The sequence below is a fragment of the Sorex araneus genome, chromosome 2 (assembly GCF_027595985.1).
Source record: "Sorex araneus isolate mSorAra2 chromosome 2, mSorAra2.pri, whole genome shotgun sequence".
Lineage (NCBI taxonomy): Eukaryota > Metazoa > Chordata > Mammalia > Eulipotyphla > Soricidae > Sorex > Sorex araneus.
Window position 1 is genome coordinate 51,856,765 of NC_073303.1, and position 21,288 is coordinate 51,878,052.

The 21,288-nt window shown below is 61.5% G+C and overlaps 1 protein-coding gene across 3 annotated transcripts in view; it reads left to right on the forward strand.

The window, feature by feature from the left end:
- The first annotated feature begins 543 nt into the window (after nucleotides 1-543).
- C2CD2 (C2 calcium dependent domain containing 2) overlaps nucleotides 544-21,288 on the forward strand; it is a 31,186-nt gene continuing 10,441 nt past the window's right edge. For all 3 annotated transcript variants that reach the window (XM_004602510.2, XM_055128110.1, XM_055128111.1), the window contains exons 1-8: nucleotides 544-1,016; nucleotides 8,631-8,729; nucleotides 12,889-13,005; nucleotides 15,044-15,145; nucleotides 18,297-18,419; nucleotides 18,824-18,947; nucleotides 20,011-20,119; nucleotides 20,882-20,946. In XM_004602510.2, coding sequence (XP_004602567.2) covers nucleotides 744-1,016; nucleotides 8,631-8,729; nucleotides 12,889-13,005; nucleotides 15,044-15,145; nucleotides 18,297-18,419; nucleotides 18,824-18,947; nucleotides 20,011-20,119; nucleotides 20,882-20,946 — 1,012 coding nt within the window. In that variant the 5' untranslated portion in view covers nucleotides 544-743. The remainder of the gene's footprint in view (nucleotides 1,017-8,630; nucleotides 8,730-12,888; nucleotides 13,006-15,043; nucleotides 15,146-18,296; nucleotides 18,420-18,823; nucleotides 18,948-20,010; nucleotides 20,120-20,881; nucleotides 20,947-21,288) is intronic.

Genomic DNA, 21,288 nt, shown 5'->3' on the forward strand with positions numbered 1-21,288 from the left:
GTGAGCTGGGCACTGGGGTAGGCTCGGGGGACTCCGGGGCTTCTCGGGACTTTCCAGGGCCGTGAAATCCAGACAGGACGGCTGCCGGCAGGCGGCAAACTGAGACACCCTCAGGGACACAGCTCGGGTGCACCTCGCACCCGTGCACTACACACACGGAGCTCGCGCAGACCCCTGCACACGCCCTGCACGCGCGAGCGCACACACCCACACAGGTGTGCACACAAGCAGGCGGCGCCCCCCGCACCCAAGCACGCAGCCGAGTCCGCCAGCCCCACACAAGCCCTGAAGCCCTGGGGTCGGGGTGACTAACTGGAAAGTCCCGCGAGCGCGCGTCGCGGCGCCACGCCTTAGGGCCTGTCCGCGAAGCCCGAGCCGCCCGGCGGCGCGCGCACGTGGCGGGGCCGGAGGGGCGCGGGGCGGCGGGGCCTTTAAGGGGCGTGGCCTGTGGGCGCGGCCCCGCCCCGCGAGCCCAGGCCCCGCCCCGGGCCCCGCCCCGCCCCGCGCGGCGCCGGCCTCCTCTGGCCACTGCGGGGCCGCGGGCGGGACGCCCCGGGGCGGCGCGCGGAGGAGGAAACGCGGCCGGGCCGCGGCCCCCGGCTCTGCCCAGACGCCCGAGTCGGCCCGCCGCGCGCCGCGTCCGCAGTCGCCAGGTGCGCGGGTGGCGGGGTGCCGGGCAGCCCGCGCCCCCGCCCCCCATGTCCTGAGCGCGCCCCGCGGGCCGCGGGCTATGCGCCGGCACCATGTCCCTGCTGGGCGCGTGGCTCGTGGAGGCGCAGTGGCCGCTCCTGGTGTCGCTCTTCGTGGTGGCGCTGGGCACCGTGGGCCTGTACCTGGCGCAGTGGGCGCTGGCCAGGGAGCCGCGGCCGGACCCGCGGCGCACGGCCGAGCGCGCAGAGGGGCCGCGCCCCGAGCCCGACGCGCTGCTCGCCTGGATCCTGACGCTGGACAGCTGGCGGGGTCAGTGGCAGGCGGCCTGGGTGAGCGCCCTGAACCAGGAGGCCCGCAGGAAAGGGGTGAGTGCGGGGTGCTGCGGGCCGCGCGGGGTGCGGGCTGGACCTTCCCTGCACGTGAAACGCCCTTGGCAGTTAGTCGCAGGAAGGTCCGGCTCCTGGGCGGGACCCGAATCTGGTAGTTTAGTTCCCCAGGCGCGGGGCTGGCCAGGCCTCCATCCCAGGGATTTGTCAGAAGCGCTCGGACCCGCCCTCCCTGGAGCCCCAGTGGACCCAGGTCCCCAGTGGGCAGAGCGGTGTGCGCTTGCCGTGGGAGGCAACCCCAGCCCCTCTGGGTGCCGCCTGGGCCCCCAGTGCGCGTCCCTCCGCATCCCCAGAGTCCCTGTGCCCTCGGCTCGCTCATCCCCACGCGGCACCGTGGGATGTCAACATTCCTGCAGATGAGAAGACTGAGGCTGGTAGAGTTGAGTCACCCATCCTGGGTTGCAGGGCTTGTGGGTGGCGGACAGTCGCTGAACTCGGCTGCACCCACTTGCCTGGACCTCCAAGCCCCCGGCGGGCTCTGCCCTCGTGCCAGTGACCCGGGCGCTGTCATTTCTCTCTCTGAAGACATCTCAGTGGGACCACGAGCTCCAGCAGCGACTGGCCCCACTGACCAGCTTCTGCCTGGACCTCACGCATTCATGGTCCTGTGTGTGTTGCCCAGTGTGCCCTAGCTTTGGACCCATCAACTTCCAGACAAACACAGTGGCCTCTTTGCCCATCCCAAGCCTCGTGAGACCGCACCGGGGGATAGGCAGACGCCCACCTACCCCCACGGCCCGGGCCAGGCCCTTCGCTCACAGCCTCCTTTGTGGATGGACAGTACAAGGGTCAGGTGCTTGCCTCACACGTAGCTGGTCCTGCTTCTATCCCTGGCACCAAATATGGGTCACAGAGCCAGGAGTGACCCCTGAGCACAGAACCTTGAGTAAGCCCTGAGCACTGCCGTGTTATGGCCCAATCACTTGCCTTGGTGCCTCAACCCTGGGCTCCGGCACCGGAGAGGAAGCACTGGGGTTCGGCCGCTTGCCTGGCCCGAGGCTGACCCTCACTCGATACCCTCCACTGCATGGCCCTCTTAAACATTGTCTGGAGTGTTCCTCCCCCGCCAAGGAAAGGCTCTGTCCCCCGGGTATTCCGGGCTAAACTGTGGAGAGGGCCCCACGCCAGCTCTGTGGGAGCCCCGAGTGTGTGGGAAGCAGCCCAGCTGTGTTTTCTCATAGAGCTGCTGTATTCACCACCACTGTCCAGTACTGGCTACTGGCCTTGAGTCCAGGGCAGGCTGCTGGTGTGGCGGCAGTCCCGCTTTAAGTGAGGGGAGCCAGTGGTGGGCGTGTTTCTGTAGAGTCTTCCCCCTCGAACCCTGACTCACACCTCCAGCACTGCCCTGCACACATTGGGACAGCTGACCTGGACTCTGAGGTTAACTGGGCCACTGGGGCTGGCCACGGTGTCCCTGTCCCTGCTGGTCAGTGGTACCAGCTGCAATATTGGATGCCCGGTGTGCTGGGGAGGGAGGGGGGGTGTCCCGCCCTCAAATGGGCTCCGGCTGCTCAGGTGAAGCTGAGAAGGTCACCAGAAGGTCCAGGGGCTTCAGATAAGTCCCTGGACACCCACGGGGGGCTTGGAGGGTTTTGCTCCGGGGCAGGAGGGACCCGGGGATTGTTGGCATGCGTGGTTGGCCCTGTGCTGTGGGGGACACAGGCATTTGCCCCGACCTCTGCTGGGATGCGTCTTCCCCGCCCCTGCCAAGGCACGCCTGCTGCGTCCAGCTCGGAGGTCTCAGCTGGGCTCAGTGCAGCGTGGCGGCCAGTTCTGTGGACGCCACCAGTTGGGCCTGACCGCTGGGGCATTCGGAGCCTGGCTCGCCCTGTGCACACGAGCTGGCCTGGGTCTGCTCCCCACGGGAGGGTTTGCAGACAGATCGCATCTGGGGTGCTCGTTCTGCCCCTTGCTTGCCCTGCCCGTGTCCCGGGCTCTGTGTGGCACTGACGACCTTCCGGTGGTGGCCCCACAGCCGCCTCTGCCTCTCCCAGCTCGAGACCCGCTAATCTCTGATTAGGGTTGATCCGAGCCCGGGGACCAGCGGCTTAACAGCGCCCCCCCCCTCCACCTGGCCTAGGGGTGAGCAGGGGTGACCACTTCTCCCTGGTCACAGGTTGGGGGCCGGGGGCTGCTTGAGCTCATCCATCCAGGCACCCGTGGCGCAGGGAGGGTGCTGCGCCCAGCCTCGTGCTTCAGGGCAGGAGGTCCCTGATCTCTTGCTGTGTGACCCCAGCCCTGGGGGGTGGTGGAAGCTCTGGCCTGGCTTAACCTAGACCTTGACCCTGGGTCGTCCCACACGGGAAGCGGATTTCACTTGGAGACCCAAATATCTCCCCCGGAGAGTGTGTGCTGTGGACAGGTCCCCTGTCACGGGTTCTGAGGATGGGCGTGCAGTCCCCCCACACCCTGGGCAGAGTGAGCATGTGGACACTGGCCCTCGTGTCCTGGGTCCTTTAGGGTGAGGCAGGATGGGGCCTGGAGCGGTCGGGCTGTGTTACACTCCCCCAAGCCCTGGAGGTGCGTGCACATTTGAGAGTCACAAGGCACACGCTGAGCCCTAAGCCCCCCACCACAGTCCCCTCCCCCTCTCGTCCTAGTCCCTGAGAGCCCGGAACTGGCCTGGTCACTGGTCCAGCTGCTTAAGCTGGGGAACGGTCGCCTGTTCTGGCCAGCCGGGCTCAGGTTCCGGCTTTGTTCCCCAGCACTCACACAACATCGGCAGCCTGGTGACGGTCCCCGCCCCAGGGAGCCGCCCAGGAGGTTCTGGGGTCACCGGCCCACTGTCTCCAGCCCTGGGAGCCGGCCGGCTTGTCCACCGGCCACCCCACTCCCGGGCTGGACAGTGCCTCTCTGGCAGGCTGGCACTGTCTGGATTCCGTGTGGCTTGGGGCTGAGCTTGTCAGGAAACTGGGCCCCCGGGCTGGCAGTGCCCACCCCAGGGGCGGCCAGGGCTGTTGGTGTCTGTTGTCTGGGGTCGGGGTTTCTTGCAGGCCAGTGTACTCAGCCTCATGGCCAAGACGGGACTCACGTGTGGTCTGGGTAGAAAAAGCGGAGATACTGTTTTCGGGGGCGCGGAGAAGCTGTTATTAATAGTGCCGCGACGCGCAGGACAAACCGCGGCACGCTCTGGGCTGCCGGTGGACTCGCCAGCCCCAGCTCTGGGCCCAGGCGGCGGCCACATTCGCAGCCAGCTGGCAGGAACGTGAGGGCAGCCCTGGGCAGGCCCTGGGTCCATCCCTCCCTGAGACCCGGCCTCCTCTCTCGCTCCAACCCCAGGCTCTTTCCCGGGCTGGACCTCCTCTGCGGTCTCCGCTCTGACCCAACCTTTCTCTGGATTCCACATCTGGAAACTTCGCAGGCTTAGCTCATGGTTCCCTGACCACCCCCCTGCAAAGACGCTGTCCTCCCCCGCCTCCCCCCCCTCCCCGCCAGCCCCACCCCAGCCTGCTCTCGGTCCTATATCTACTCCGGGTTTCATTCCTGCACCCCTCTGTCCCCCACGATCGTGAGCTGGCTTGAGCCCTGGCATCCGCAGAAGGCCAGCCCCCGGGCCAGGACAGCTCTGTCGCCAGAGGGGAAGACACAGCGGTGATGTCCATTGTGCTGCCCAGACCCAGGCCTTCCCCACTTGGGAACCTGCCAAGCCCGAGCAGAACAAGCTGTGGAACGTGCCTTGTTTTGGCCTCGTCACGAAGCAGCGTTAAAGAGAATGCTGATGGCTGCACATTGTCACTCTGCCGCCCAGAACAAACGCTGTAGTGTCTCGGCCGCCTCCCTCAAGACAGGAACGGGGGAAGGAAGAGTGGGTGTAGTGTTAAGGTCAACTCGATGCAGCCAAAGCTAACTTCCACTCCCGCCTCGGGAAAGGGGCTGGGAAGAGCCGCAGGGGCTGTGGACGGCCAGCAGTGTGGCTGGCTGGAGGTCACATTCCAGCTGTGCGCTTACTAGCTGTGTGACCTGGGGCCAGGTCTGACCTCTCTGTGCTTTATCTGTAGAAGGGAATAAATAACTCAGAGTTCAACCGGGAGAACAGAATCCACCGGGAATGAGATAAGCTTTTAGCAAACCCTCTGTCAAAGCCAGGCTTTCGCCCTCGGGAAGTACCCTTCACAGTTTTTATTTATTGCCAGTTTTAGAATTACAAAAACAAAAAAAAAGTTGTAAAAATAATTGCAAGTTTCCCCCTTATATTCTGTACCTAGCCTTACTTAACCAAAGTACTGGGATCATAACCATGGAATTAGTATCATTATAATGTTACTAAGGTTTTTTATGAGAGCATTATTAACATTGTCACAATATAATACATTAGCATAGATAAAAAAATTTCTGTAATTTATGTTCCCCGATGGTAACTATTATAATAACATAGAAAATTAGCAGTTTGCTATGATTCCTAATACAGCTATATTAACATTGTCACAGTAGAGGAAGTTAATAGATACATTGTTATTATAATACAGAATAGGAAATAATAGTAACACTGACAATACAGGAAATTAACCTAGTGTTAGTATAATTCATAGCTGAATGGTATTAACACTAGCAACAGGGAAGCTGGAATAGACAGTGTCACTCATTCACTGAGAGTGACATCGCACAAGCTCTAGGAGATTTCAGAGATGCCGTTCTGTAGTACACACTAGAGTCAGAAGGACAGTATAAAAGCATCAGAAGTTCGCGCAGATACAATTTTACTATAATTCAAGCACTATTATTAACACTTAGCAGCATAGGAAATTATAGCCTGTATGGCTGTGAATCAGGATGGAGCGGTGTAAACATTGTAACAATGCGGAATGCCATATGGATACAGTGTTAGTGCCGCCTGTGGTGAGTAATGCTAACATTGTGACAATGTAGCAGGTCAGGTCCGGCGCTGTTACTGTGTTACTGTGATTCACCAAATGCCGCTGCTCTGGGCAACAGGCAGGAAATTGACATTGGCTGGAGTCTGAGTTAGACCCGCAACTTCACAGGTTCCCACCCGCATCCTTTCATTGTTCCCAAGGCTAGCCAGTGGCTCACGAGGCACTGTGTAGCCTCTCCCGCCATCAAGAAGTTTTCCTGTCTTGCCTAGTTCCTTATCACCTTGATAACACTGGAGTGCTGGCGGTTAGTTTGCCAAATGTTCCTCAGTTTGGTGTCATTGCACAGCTGGCCGGCGTCACTGTCATAGAGCCTGTGGGTTGCTGTGGCTCAGAGTCCACCTGCAGTGCTCCTGGATGCCCGGCTTGGCTGGCAGCCCTTAGTCGCGTGTTTTCAGGGTCCCGCCTTGGCCAGTGTCTGTCCCCACTTACCTCGAGGTGCTTACACAGAGCCAAGGGAGATGCTTTGAAGCTGCTCAGTCTAACATTTGATTCACTGATTTTTACACCTCACTTGCTGAGGTTTTTTTTTTTTTAACATTTGTTTATCCAGTCTGCAACAGTTATTTCTGGGGTGTTTGCTTAAAAATGGCTTGTTTCCGAATGTCTATGTTTACTTGGAATTCTGCAAGAACTATCGTTTCTCCCCCATCTGTTTATTTATAGCAATATGTAAATCACACACACAGGCGCGCACATGTGTGCATGCGTGAGTGCGTGTTCTAGAGACCTGATGTGCTTTATATAACTAACGCTGCTTACAGTTAGCAGCTGGGGTCTCATGGCTTCTGAACCTCTTCAGTACATGGCAGTAGGTCGGTGCTTGTGCATGCTCTGACATGGGCAGAGGGGCACCCGGATTTCTGTTTCTTCTCACCTTCCCGAGCCTGAGGGGAGACGTTTGCTCCTCGGTCTGTCCTAGCACATGCTCCAGCCTCTGTCCAGGCCCCTGGGCCCTGTGGGGAAGCACATCCTTGACCCCGTGTAGCTGATGCTCCGTTGGGATTGGCCAGGAGTGTCCGGTTGGATCCATTTCCCCTTCGGGACGGTTGTCATTCACGCCCCTTGCTGCTGGGCACCCTGGTTTGCATCTTGTGTGTTGTGGTTTGCGCCTTGGTGCCTCCTGCGTCGTGACCGGAAGACCTCGCCCCTCTGTGCAGTGATGCAGCACCCTCTTGGGCCGTGGGCTCGGTCGCCACAGCGGCTGGGAGTCCATCCTGGGGCGCTTGTGTGGGCAGTGGCCTCTGAGGGCCCTCGCACCAGTGCTCCGGGCTGCCCCTGCATGCCGCTGTGCTCCCGGCAGTGCTGCCTTGCTCACTCCAGGCCCACCGTGCCGCTTCCCAGTTCCGGGGGTCGGACTCCGGCTGTGTGGCCAGCTCACGAGGCCTCCTGAAGCCCAGACAGCGCGTCAGAAAGGGCGTCTCAAGCGTGACCCGCTGATGGCTTTCCTTTGAGACTCCTCGGGCTGTGACAGTGCATAGCAGAATCTTGTCAGGGTTCCACTCCGCAGGGTGCCGCTGTGTGAGGGCGTGAGGCCAGGGCTGGTGCTGGACACAACCTTGTGTCTTTCGGCCCGCACAGAGGGGGCATTGTGCTGGGCGCCGGCCCAGCAGCTGGTCCCTTCCTGCTCGTGGGCTGGTGCCCTGCCTGGCACCAGGCTCTGTGCTGTCTTGTCCCCTCTGCTGGGCTGCCAAGACACCAAGCAAAGTCCTTGTGAAGCCAGCCTCACGTGCGAGCGCTGGGTCTGATGGACACCCTCATCTCTCCAGAGCGGGGCCCATGCGCTCACACCCCTGATGACGCTGGGGAGGGGTGAGGTCCATGATGCTGAAACGGGGTGAGGTCAGAAATGAACCTGCCAAAGCTGGCCTTGTGCCCTGGAGACCGGCCCTTCATCCTCGGGAATTCCTAAGAACTGGCCTCTCGCTGACCTCACGGCTCGCTCCCTGGGGTAGAGAGCCCTGAGCCCTGGCTCCTTCCCGCCCGGGGCCCTCGGGGCCCGCCTACCTGGGGGGACTCTGAAGTCCCAGCACCGTGCGGGGAGGAAGAGGGGCTGCAGATCCCGTACCACCCTGACCGTGACGGGCTGCACCTGAGATTTGATTGCGTGTCTTGCACATGGACCAGCGGGACATGAGTTGGCTGCAGGGAGATTGTGGTGGTTGATTGTTGGGGAGGTTTGCGCAGAGCTGGAGTGGAGGAGACCCCAGAGGCTTGGTGGGGGGGGGGAGCCAGTAGCTCCAGAGACCCGAAGCAGGAGTCCTGATTGGGTCCTTGGCGCAGCCACCAAGCTGCCCTCCGTCCCCCGCTCCCACTGCACACACGTGTGTGTGTGTGTGTGTGTGTGTGTGTGTGTGCGCGCGTGCGCATACAGAGCCCCAGATTCCTGGAAGAGGAAGGTGGGTCCCAGACCATGTCGCAGTGGGGGCTGAGGCGACACTGGGACGCCCAGTGCCTGCTGTTGTGTGGGGACAGGGGGGCCACGGCCCAGCCGGCCCTGCAGCTCTCCAGCGACTGGCCCCCCGCACACCAGGACCCCACTCTGTGCCTGGTTGGATTCCCGGCCCCCCACTCCCCTGCTCCTCCCGCACCTCCGCCCCCTGAGCTGGGCCGTGGCCCCGTGTGTGCTCAGGGGATGCTGGGATGGAAGGACAGGAAGTGGCGAGCCAGCATCCGTGTTGCATGACCTTGCCCCTGACGTCTCCTCACGGTTCCTTTCCAGGGCCCCCTGGACCTCACCTTCCAGGAGGACCCCCGGCAGCAGCCGCTGGAGCTGGCGGTGCAGCGAGTGACCAGCTCGGCCAGGTCGGCGCAGGAGAAGGTGAGCTGGGCCGGGTGGGGACTCCTGCGAGATGTACCGGCACAGACACACATGTGCCCGGGCTTGGGGGAGGGACCTGGAGCCGCACAGCTGGCGTGCCTCGGGGACGAGGGCACAGGGCTGAGGGGAGGAGCACTCCCGGAGCACTCCCCAGAGGACTCCCCAGAACACTCTTGGAGCACCCCTAGAGCACTCCCCAGAGCACTCCCCGGAGCACTCCCAGCCCTCAGTGCTTGATCCCTTGTGCCTGTCCACCTGATCCAATCCTGTCTGAGCTGATGGGGAGGCTGGGGACTTAAGGGCCGGGTGCGAGGACTGGGGGCTGGAGAGTGACAGTGGGCTCAGGGTTTCCCCACGGAGGGAGAGAGGTCCTGAGCCAGAGGTGTGGCCCAAGGGACATGGCCCTGTGGTCAAGCATGTGCACACGTGTGTGCATGTGAGTTGTGTACATGAGTGTGAATACCTGTGCATGTACGTATCTGAGCTGGAGCGATAGCACAGCTGTTGGGCATTTGCCTTTCACGTGGCCGACCCGATTCCTCCGCCCCTCTTGGAGAGCCCGGCAAGCTGCCAAGAGTATCGCGCCCGCACGGCAGAGCCTGGCAAGCTACCTGTGGCGTATTGGATATGCCAAAAACAGTAACAATAAGTCTCTCAATGAGAGACGTTACTGGTGCCCGCTCGAACAAATCGATGAGCAACGGGATGACAGTGACAGTACGTATGTACACGAGTGTATGTAAATATATAAATATGTACATGTGCATACATGGATGTATATGTCTGTGCACATGTGTAAGTGTGCATGTATGTAAACAAGTATATTTGTGTTTGTAAATGTAGGTGTGTACATATGTGTACATGTGTGCCGTGTAATGAGTGTGCTTGCGTGTCCATGTTTGTGTGCACAAGTAGATGTGTGCCTGCCTTCTCGCCCACTCCAAGGCTGCAGGTCCCCTCAGGAGGTCCCATGTTCCCCAAACCAGTGTCTTCCGTTGCCTGCACCCCTCCTCCGTGCTCCCGCTCCTTCCTCCCGCCCGGGGAGTTTGCTCCAGCGCGTGTGCCCGTGAAGGGGCTGGCCAGGGTCTCGGCCCTGCGGCAGGGAGCCCATGGGGGGCCTCAGGGTCTCGCTGGCCCTCCCTGGGCCAAGGAAGGTCTTTCACTCCGATCCCTCGGAGCTGGGGCGCAGCGTTGGTCCGGAGCATCCGTGGCCTCGGCACAGCTGGGGTCTGGGAATATGGCGCTGCTGCTCTGGGAAACAGGAGAGAGGGGAGGGGAGTAGCGCCGTCAGGAGGGGACTCGGGCCTCCCAGAGGGCAGTGCCCGAGCCCACGTCTCGGGTGGACAGGGGCCAGCCCGGGGGGGAAGCGCCCGATTGCCTCTGCCGAGTGACTCAGCTTTCCTCCCAGACGGCCCCAGACCGAGTGTAGCTGAGCGACTGGAGAGGGAGCCGTCAGGGTCCCGCCTGCGTGGCCCCTAGCCCTCCCCCTCTGTCCCGTGGGAGCTTCCCGGGAGGGCCCCGCCCCGCCTCTCTGGGCTGTGCCCGTGAAGGGGCCCCGCGTGCTGCTTTCTGGCCACTTCTGGCTGCCGGCACGAGCGTCTTTCGTCCCGCCTTGGCTCCATCCCTCCTGAGCACTCTGCCAGCCGCCCACCACACACACCGTCCCCACCACAGCAGCGGCCGGGGGGGCCGGGAGGTGGCCAGGGCCCGGGGGTCTGTGATGACCTGCCGGGGGACACTCTGGCGGCATTGGACTGGAGCTGCTCCTGGCCACCAGCTGAGGCCAGTTCCCAGGGAGCTCCTCACTCCTCTCCTGCCCAGTGTGCAGAGGGGGAAACTGAGGCAGAGTGGCCAGCCACTCAGCCAAGACCTCCGGCGAGAGCTCCCAGCTGCAGAGGCCGTGACAGAACCTGCTTTGGCTCCTAGTGACCGGCCCCCATTGCTCGGGGTAGCCGGGCTTCACGTGCAGGGCTCCGAGTCTTGACCCGGGTTCCAGGTCAGACCTGTGTCTGCGGGTCCCCAGCCGAGCCTGAGGCGGGAGCTGGAGAGGATGCAAGAGCAGAGAGAGGGGGGCCCATCTCCCCTGAGTGCACGAAAGACACAGATGGATCAAGGACCAAATCCAGGCCTGGAGAGATAGGACGGGGTCCAGGCGCAGCCTGCCGGGAAGTGATTGACCCCAGCCCGCTCGCTCCTCAGGCACCGCCGGGACTCAGCAAGCACAGAGCCAGGAGCAACCCCTGAGCACTGCCCACTGTGGCCCCCAAGCCAAAGGACTATGGTCGGTGGGACTGGAGAGATTCTGCAGCAGCTAGGACACTTGCTTACATGCAGCCAGCCTGTGTTTCTTTCCCAGAATCCCATGTGGTCCCGAGCACTGTCTCTGGGGCCCCACTGTCCCCAGGCTTGACAGACCTATGCGTCCTGCTTGCTTCTTCGTCGACTGGGCCCTGACCCCGAGCCAGGATCACTGCTGCCGGGAACGGGGTCGTGAGTACCCAGCTGGAAGCAAAGGGCCCAGCGGTGTCTTGTGTGGACTCGGGCGCGAGGAGCCCATCCGTATCGTTGTAAAATTCCAGTTCACTTCCTGTAGAAGGTTCCAGGGAACCAAGAACAGCAGAGTCAGACCCAGAGCTGTTTGCTTTTGTTTTGTTACGTCTGGGGGCCATACCCGGCGGTGCTCAGGGCTCACTCCCGGCTCTGTGCTCAGGGGTCCCTCCGGGCGGGGCTCAGGGGACCATGTGGGTGCCAGGATCGAACCCAGGGGAGCTCCCCGCCCTCTGTCTGGCCTCACGTTGCAGAGCTGGGCCTGGGACGGCCTCTCGCCTTGCCCTGCTGCCTCGGAGCCCGGCTCCTCCTCCGGCACCCAAAAACGCTCCTCCAAAAGGCACTGTTTACAGAGCATTTATTTTTAAATAAGTCGACGGCATTTCTCAGGCAAACATTTTCATGTTCCGACCTTTGGTGACCCCTGGCGCCGCCGTGGCCGGGGCGGGCCGAGCGAGGCCACGCCTCCGCCTGCTCCAGCCACAGGCCACGCTCCAGCCTCCGCCAAACTCAGTGCTCAGGGCTGACTCCTGCCTCTGTGCTCAGGGTCCCTCCTGGCAATGCCAGGGACGTGATGGGCTCAGGTGTACGCCGGCCAGCGCCCGGGCACTCTGCCCCTGCCCCGCACTGTGCCGGGTCCTGCTTGTCTTGGCCCCCATGGGGCCTCTGTGGAACGTGTTCCAGGGTTTGCTGATTTTTGTGATTTTGTTTGTCTTTCCTGGGTGTTGTTTATGTGATCAAGCTGGCCCGGCACTTGGCACTCGCCCACTCCGAGGCATGGTGCGTGCTGGGGGCTCACACACCAGGCGTGTGCTCACAACAGCTGCACTTGGCCATGGGCTTGGACCCGTGCCTGCTGGGGCCGCTCCTGCCCGCACAGCCGCATCTCTTCCAGGGGTGATGCTCACAAGGGACCTCAGCCCCCAGGTGGACTCACACACCCTTGCTTTGGTGCCGTGTGTGTTCATGTGTGCATGTGTGTGCATGTGTGTGTCTGTGGGTATGCCTATGTGCGTGTGTGCATGTGCGTGCATGTATGTGTGCATACGTGTGCATGTATGTATGCATGTGTGTGCGTGTGCATGTGTGTATATGTACACCTGTGTGTGCGTGTGTGCATATGTGCGCATGTGTGTGCACTCATATAAATCCTGTTCACCAGACCACCAACAGTTGGACTTCCAGGATCACTTGGGGCGCCCATGGGACACTGGGGATCCAGATGTGCTCTTGGGCCCTGGGCTGTCTCCAAGGCCCACGTGGGTGTCACCTTGTGACCCTTTAATATTTCATATGCTCAGAAAACCATGAGGTGTGCAGCATGCTCTGGAAAGAAATACGTTCCCGTGTTCTGGCACGAGAACAGGGTGGGTGCCGTCGCCGGGTGGGTCTGCAGCTCGTCTCCTTCTGAGGGCTCTTTAGGGGGCAGCAGGTGTCTCGCCCAGGCCTGAGCCCTGGGGCTGTCTGTGGGGCAGCGCCAGGAAGCGGGCTGAACTGCAGAGCTTCAGGAGAGCAGCCTGGCCCCGGGTGCCCCGTGCGGGGAGGTGCGGCCTCGCCCCCAGCAGGGCCTGTGCCCGCACGTCCCACAGCAGCCCCCTCCCGCCCCCTCCAGGTGCTGTCTTGCCTTGTGGTCGGGAAGACCCTTCAGTTTTCGGTCAGCGTGGCGCCAGCCCCGCCGGACTCTGGACCGCGGCTGTATAATGCACAGCTCTGCCCGCTCCATCTGAAGGTACAGGGCCCCGGGGCGCCCGGGCACGGCCCGCAGAGGCACTGGGTGGGCCGAGGGCCGCTCCTGAGGGTGGATGGTCTCACCAAGGGTCTCCCACCTCACTGCTATGTATCTCAGGACGTGGAAAGAGTGAGCTACTGTGGCAGATGCCCCCTGTACATGCACACACACACACGTGCACACACACACACACACACACATGCAAATGTGTCTCCACAGTCAGGGGAGACTAACAGCAGCCGGGGCTCAGGGTCAGGCGTGGGAGAGGCTCCCGGTCAGGCAGGGGGGAACCAGCATTAAACCTGGCTGACCTGGACCTGATCCCGGTACCCTGTATGATGCCCCGAGCCCTGCCAACACTAGTCCTGAGCACAGAGCCAGGAGTAGCCTGAGCACTGCTGGGTGTGGCTGGCTGGGTGTGGGGGGAGAATCCCACTTAGAGGTTCAGAAGCTCGGCTCCACTCCGTCCATGTATTCGGGAAGATGCCTCAGTCATGCGTTTAGGTCACAGCTGGGCCATGAGGCTGTTTCTGTACCAGGCAGAGTCGCATGGGCTCCACGTGCTGTACACACGTGTGCAGACCATGTCTGTACCAGGCTGCTCCACGTGTTGTACACGTGTGTGCAGACCGTGTCTGTACCAGGCAGAGTCACATGTGCTCTGCGTGTCGTACACGTATGCAGACCATGACTGTACCAGGCAGTCGCATGTGCTCTGCATGCTATACACATGTGTGCAGACCACGTCTGTGTGAGGCCGAGTTGCACATGCTCTGTGCGCTGTACACACAATGTGCAGACCACGTTCCCAGGGACGGCCGCCTCAGACATGTTCCTGAGACTCCTACATGCCCTAATCTCAGCCCCCTGGAGGTAGTGTTGACAAACTGAGCTTCTGGGTCCCCTTTCCGGGGGCGGGGGGCCCTCACGGTGCAGCCGGTCTGGAAGCAGCTCCTCTCTGTGTGACGTGTAACTCCCTGCGGCTGCCAGAGGGGATGACACGGGGGTCTCAGCCCTGGGCTGGCAGTGCCTTGCTACTTCATAAACTCCTGGTGGACAAACCACAAGTCTAACGACTCTTCTAAGAGCTGCCGGCCCCGGCCATGTACCGTGGGGGACAGGGGTTCTCCCAGGTTGTGATTCTCTCCCTGGTGCCAGGTGGGCCTGGGGGAGCCCTGGGGGGGCCAGTCCCGGCCTCACGTGCCAGGCGTGCTCCAGCCCTGGGCACCCCCCACCCCAGGCCCAGAACTCTCCCTGGAACACTGTCCAGCAGCCAGGAGTGGCCCCCAGCGGGTGCTCCATGCTGGCCGAGGGCTGCACTGCAGAGACCACCCCCCCGCCCTGGTTTTGGGCAGGTTGCCCCATGCAGTTCCGGGACTGTGCCCACAGCAGACGCAGCACCCAGGGCCGTCCTGAGCTGTGTCCTGGCCTGGCCTGCCCAGCCCGAGAGGGCACAAGGGGTCTTCAATGCCCGCTCAGTTCTGGCGTCCGTGCATGGCCAGGGCTGACTGACCCCCAGGCCTGATCAGTCCGCAGAGGCCTCCGGCACCCGGTCACACAGAGGGAGGGGCTTGGGGGCGGCACCTTTGAGGGTGAAGGGGGAGGGCACAGGACGAGGGGGCGAGGGGGCCTCCTTTCCTCTCAGAAAGAGCACTGGGTGCTTGAGTGGCTAAGAAAATAAGTGAGCCCATACATACTAGCCACACATGTGTGCACATATATGCACACATGCATGCACATGAACATATACATGGACACATGCACACAGCTATGTGCCCATGTACACATTACATGTGCACACATGTATAGTCATGCACCTACATGTGTATATATACATGCATATTCATGGGCATATTCATATGTACACACCCCACATGCACATATTAGTGCATATATGCACACAATTGTACACATACACCTGTGTACCCACGCACCTACTGACCCACAGACACGCATGTGCATGCACACCCCCTTTGCACACGTGCATGCATGCCCGTCGGGGGCGGGACTTCCTGCAGAAATTTCTTTCTTTGACCAGCTGGAGCTGCACTTGAAGGAGAAGCAGGAGGATATCGGGGTTCGCTGGTCCTTCGTCTGCGCCCCAGAGCTGGCCGTCAGCGTGCAGCCCGTGACCCTGGAGGTCAGTCGTGAGTCTGGTGATTCCTCCCCTTCCTGGAGGAGGCGTGTGGGGGCAGCCCGAGGCTGGCCCCTCTGTGCAGGTGTCTCCTGAGGTGACCCTCCCTCCCCGCGGCCCGACCCGGCCCAGAACAGCCCCCGCTGCACCACCTCTGCCCTGGGGACGGGCAGGCTCTGTGGCACCGTGGGTCTGTGTCCCTGGAACATTCCAGATCCCTGGCACAGACTAGCCCAGAGCAGCTGCCCTGCTCTGCCTACTGTGCCCACACGCCCGCCCAGGATGGCCGTTTTACTCACTGCCTCGGGTGGCCTCAGGGCCAGAAAGACGGGCCAGCACAGTCGGTTGGGAACTGGCCTTGCACGTGACCAACCTGGGGTCAGTCCCCTGAGCCCCACCAGGACAGCGCAGAGAGCCAGGGGTCAGCACGATGGGGAGGGCGCCCGCCTGGTTCTGTCCCGGCACCCCGCATTGTCACGAAAGCACTGCCCGGAGGGATGCCTGAATGCAGAGCCTGGAGTGGCCCCGGAGCACTGCCGGGTGTGGCCCCAAAATAAACAAACAAAACTTAAAAAAAAAAGAAGCAAGCCCTGAGCACTGCTGGGTGTGGCCCCAAGTCATCTCACTTTTCAAGGTCTCTAACTGTGCACAGGGGATTTCACAGTGACTAAGTCTTAGTGAGGAGCCATTCCTCTAGCTTGGACACACATACACACACACACACACACACATACACACACATGCATGCACACACATGCATACACACAAGCACACATTCACACACATGTATACACATGAATACACACATACACAAGCACACATGCACACACATGCATGTATGCAGCATGCACAAACACATACACACACATGCACACGCTGTGGGTTTTTTCCCACCTCTGACATGCCCAACTGACCACACGTAGCTGCGTGTCCAGCTGGCCCCACTCGCAGCTGTATGAGCGGCTCCCCACCCCCACTGACAGGCACTGGTCAGGCAAAGTTCACGAGCCATCGATTAGGCAGACCTGGGGCACGAGCAGCCAGTCCTGGTTCTGGGTTCAGATGACCGGATCCACCATCTGTTGGGCACGGGCTGGGGCCTGTGTCGCGTGACCGCCCGGCTCCGGGGTCCAGCCCGTCCATGCAGTGTCAGGGCTGCTTCCAGTGCGCTTCCAGCGTCTGTGTCAGCTGTTCCCGGCTGCCCGCCCGCCCGTCCCTCACAGCCCCACTGCCCCTGCTGTTTCCATCCCTCCCAGCGTCCTCCGCAGAAGCCCCCTCGCGCCCCTCCCCCTACGCCCCTCGCTGTCCCCCTAAGAAACGGTTCCAGGGATGCCATGGGCCCATGACGGAGCTGGGGCCGTCCCCCTCCTGGGCCTGGTGTCAGAGATCGGAGGGGCCTGGCAGGGACAGCGCAGACCCGGCCTGCAGCGGCAAGGGACACTCGGGCAGATGCACAGAAGAGGGCGGCCCCCCAGCACCCCGACACCTGTGGGTGGCATGGGGGGCCGGGCCTGGGCCCTGCTTGCCAGCAGGCGGTTGGTTTAAATTACTTTTTCTTAGGGAGTTTTTATCTGGGGGCCATCCTGGGTGGGCTCAGGAGCTGCCAGCCCGGCTGAGCCTCTGGTGCCAGGGACTAAACTGTGGTTGCTGTGGGCATGGCCAGTGCCTTAGCCCTGTGCCATCGCAGTGCCAAGACAGGTGACCCGATTTTATTGATGATTGATTATTACTTTTTTTTTTTTTTAAGCTTTTTGGGTCACACCCAGTGATGCTCAGGGATTTCTCCTGGCTCTGCACTCGGGAATTACTGCTGGCGGTGCTCAGGGGACCAAAAGGGGTGCCAGGAATCAAACCTGGGTCAGCCGTGTGCAAGGCAGATGCCCTCCCCGCTGTGCTATCGCTCCAGCCCTATTACTGGTTTTTATTCTGAGCCCATACCCAGCCGTGCTCAGGCGCTGCTCCTGGCTCTGTGCTCAGCAGGGACCCGTGGTAGTGCTTGGTCACCGTGTCCGGGCTGCCACGTGCCGCATAAGTGCCATGAGCCCCTGGCTGGCTGCAGCTCCTCTGCTTGGTTTTGGGGAGACGGCTTGGGGCTACCCTCGGCGGTGCCTGAGGACTGTTCCTGGTTCTATACTCAGAAGTGACCCCTGGAGTCCAGTGGGGAGAGCACTTATCTCCCACGCGGCTGACCAGGTTGATGCCCAGCATCACATAGGGTCCCCCGATCCCTACTGGGACAAACCCCTGAGCACCACTGCTTGTGGCCCAGAAACCAAAAGAAAATAAAAAAAAAAGAAGAAGAGGAAGTGACCCCTGGCTGTGCTCAGAGACCATATGCAGTGCTGGGGTCAGACTGGGGGGTAGCCTGACCCCCGGACTGTCTCTCTGAGCAGCGGCAGGGGTCTTTGCCCCGAACTAGCCCCGGGTCTGGTCTCCATGTCTTCATTCTCTCTTTTTTCTTATTGTGCTTTCATGAACTTGAGTGTTTTAAATTTTTTAAAAAATGTCTAGTGTTGGGGCTGGAGCGATAGCACAGTGGGGAGGACGTTTGCCCTGCATGCGGCTGACCCGGGTTCAATTCCCAGCATCCCATATGGTCCCCTGAGCACCTCGAGGAGTAACTCCTGAGTGCAGAGCCAGGAGTAACCCCTGTGCATCGCTGGGTGTGACCCCCCCAAAAAAAAAAAAGCAAAATAAAATGTCTAGCGTTGGAGCCAGAGATAGTACAACGGGGAGGGCGTTTGCCTTGCATGTGGCTGACCCGGCTTTGATCCCCGGCATCCCTTGTGGTTCCCTGAGCACCGCCAGGAGTAACTCCTGAGTGCAGAGCCAGGAGTCAGCCCTGAGAACTTCGAGATCTGAGAACTTCGAGATGTAGCCTCCCCCACCCCGCTCTGCTCCAACACCAATATGTGTGTGTGTGTGTGTGTGTGTGTGTGTATCTCCAGTGTCACATGATAAAGAAAAGCGTGTGTCTGCATGTGTGTGTGTGGGGGGGGGGCTGTCCTGCTGGCGATCTCCGTGGCTCAGGGCTGATGTTCTGCCACTTTAAATAACAGGACCACGTGATGGCTCCACTGCCCGCTCCTGCCTGGCCCTGGGGTCCATGGCGGGTTCTGGGCACCTGCGACCTTCTGCCCCTTCTGTTCTCCTGCAGGCCGACGCCGGCCACAGCGAGGCCGTGTCCACACAGCTCAGGGGCCTTCTGAGGCAGCTGGTCAGCGCCGCCTCCCCGTCTCTGGTTCTGAGCGCCAAGCCCGTGGGTGCCCGGGAAGTCCAGGTGCGCCTGCCCGCAGGGCTCGCCCCGTCCCCCTGCCCCAGGCCCCGGGCCCCCTCCCTGCCCTGCGCCCCCACCTGCCTGCACAGCCCCGAGAGGGCCGGGAGCCAGACTCTGGTGGGTGGAGGCGGCGGTGCCCCGCAGCCACCCTGAGCTCCCCCGGGGCGAGGGGGCCGGGAACCGGGTCAGCAGGAGGGTGTCCCCGGGCCCCTCTCCCCGCACATGCTCCTGCCTTTCGGAGGGTCCCGTCTGGGGCTCCACACTCGGCCCCTGAGCACAGAGACAGGAGCGAGCCCCGAGCACCGCCTGGGGAGGCCCCCGCAGCGGAAAGACAGGGACTCCCAGGCGGGGCGAGGCGGGGCGGGTGGGTCCCGCCCTGAGCCACTGCCGGCCCGCCCGCCCTGCAGAGTCTGCGGCCAGCCCTGCCGCCCGCGTCGCAGGAGCCCTGCCCGCCCAAGCCGCCCCGTGCCCACGAGCTCAAGCTGCAGGTGAAGAACATCTGCGTCTCGCTGCTGCCTGCGCCTGCACCAGGTGGGGCCCGGCCTCTCGCGGCCCCGACACGGCTGCGGGAGTGGGGCGGGGGGGCCCGCACCTGCCTGCTCTCGGCCACCCTGCCTGGGATGGGAGCACGGCGGCAGTGCCCAGGTGTCGGGTCTGCGGGAAGCACTCAGGCGCCCCCTGCCCGTGTCTGCCGGCCTGAGTGTCCCACTCAGCACCCCCGAGCACGGATGGCGGAGCCCGGGGAAGGGCCTCCAGCCCGAGACGCGGATGTGGGCAGCGGCCTGTGGCCTGCCTGAGAGGGGGGCCTGGGTTCAGCGCCCTCCAAAGCTCAGCAGCCCGGAGACATGGCGGGGCGTGTGCACGTGTGTGTGCGTGCATGTGTTTGTGTGCTTGTGTGTGTGCATGTGTGTGTAGGGGCATGGTCTTGTGTGTGTGTGCGTCTGTGTATGTGTGTGCATGTGTGCATGTGTGTTTGTGTGCGTATGCTTTTGTGTGTAGGGGCATGGTCTTGTGTGTGTGTGCGTGTGTGTGCACGCGTGTGTGTGTAGGGGCATGGTCTTGTGTGTGTGTAGGGGCATGGTCTTGTGTGTGTGTAGGAGCATGGTCTTGTGTGTGTGCGTGTGTGTGTGTGTGGAGGGGCATGGTCTTTGTGTGTGTGTGTGTGTGTGGAGAGGCATGGTCTTGTGCGTGTGTGCGTGTAGGAGCATGGTCTTGTGCGTGTGTGTGTGTGTAGGGGCATGGTCTTGTGTGTGTGTGTGCATGTGTGTGTAGGGGCATGGTCTTGTGTGTACGTGTGTGTGTGCATGTGTGTGTAGGGGCATGGTCTTGTGTGTACGTGTGTGTGCATGCATGTGTGTGTGTGTGTGTGTGTGTGTAGGGGCATGGTCTTGCTGTGGCGAAGCCCCTGGCCGGTGCCCGTGCCCGTGTCGCAGGTGCAGGGGCAGCTGGAGACGCATGTGCCCGGGCAAAGTGGGGGCACACCTCAGCCCAGGAGGAGGAGGGCGGGACGCCTGTGAGCCCGGAGAGGGGGAGACCCAGGAGGGTGAGGGGCTGCACCCAGGCGCCCCGGCCCACCTCATCCCTTTGCTTGCAGGCAGCCCCAGTCCCCGCTGCGCCCTGCGGCTCGACGACCCCTCCCAGAAGGTGTCCAGCACCCTGGCGGCCAGCAGCAGAGGCCTCACCTGGGACGAAGAACTCACCTTGTGGGTACAGGGGCCCGCCCGCCCGGGCAGGGGTGCGCTGTAGCCCCTACCAAAGCTCAGCGGGAAGCCCTGCCTGGTGTGTGGCGCGGGGCCTTTGTCTCTGCCGCCTCTCATCCCCGCGCCCGTGTGCGGAGAAGCCACGGCTGCGGGCAGGACAGCAGGCATGGAGCAGTGCCCGTGTTTGCCCGAGGTGGCCCCGGGGAAGTCTAGGGGGCCCTACCCGCACTACCCGCTGTGCTATTGCAGACACAGACCCACTTAAATCAAGATAAAGATGCCCACTGTTTTGTCGTACAAGAGGTGGCCAGGGGGCTGGAGTGATAGTTCAGCAAGGAGGGCGTTTGCCTTGCACGCGGCCGACCCTGGTTCAATCCCCAGCATCCCATAGAGTCCCCCAAGCACCACCAGGAGTAATTCCTGAGTGCAGAGCCAGGAGTGACTCCTGAGCATCGCTGGGTGTGACCCAAAAAGCAAAACAAACAAACAAATAAGTGGCGACCAGTGCAACTGCATAAGGAAGCAGCGAAATCCAGTGCTTCTGTCTGCACAGCCCCATGGCAAGCTCTCAGTGACCTCACGTGGCTTGAGGCCACAGGAGTCGATGCACGAACACAAAATCTTTCCAGCATCTCCCAGAAAGTTCTGTCGGGGAGTTCTGGGAGACTCGGCTGAAGAGGTGCTCAGGGCAGGTGTCGGCAGGTGTGGGGCGTGGGGTTGTAGATCCGCTTTCTTAGCCCTGGTGATTTGTGTTTATTTTCGTAGTGAGTTGAACGCCAAGTCGAAGGAGCTGTACCTCCAGATCTCAGAGGATGGGAGGTCCTCAGAAGGTGGGTATCCGGTGGGGGCAGGCACTGGGCCAGCCTGGGCGGTGGGTGGGCAGGGCCGGGCCCCCTACTGGTGCCCTCACCCTCATCCTTCCTGGATCTTTGCTGCCCAGCATTGAGGTGAAAGTCCATCCCCTTATTTACAAAGCCGGACATTCTGGGAAAGTTTATTTAACTGGTGCTCTGTTAATTTGCTTTAAAAACAAATAACCTAAATCTCTTATCCAACAATTCTGGGCTTGAAGAAGCTGTCCTCAACCCTCTCCACAGTCAGCCATGCATTTATTTATTTATTTATTTATTTATTTTGCTTTTTGGGTCACACCTGGTGATGCTCAGGGGTTA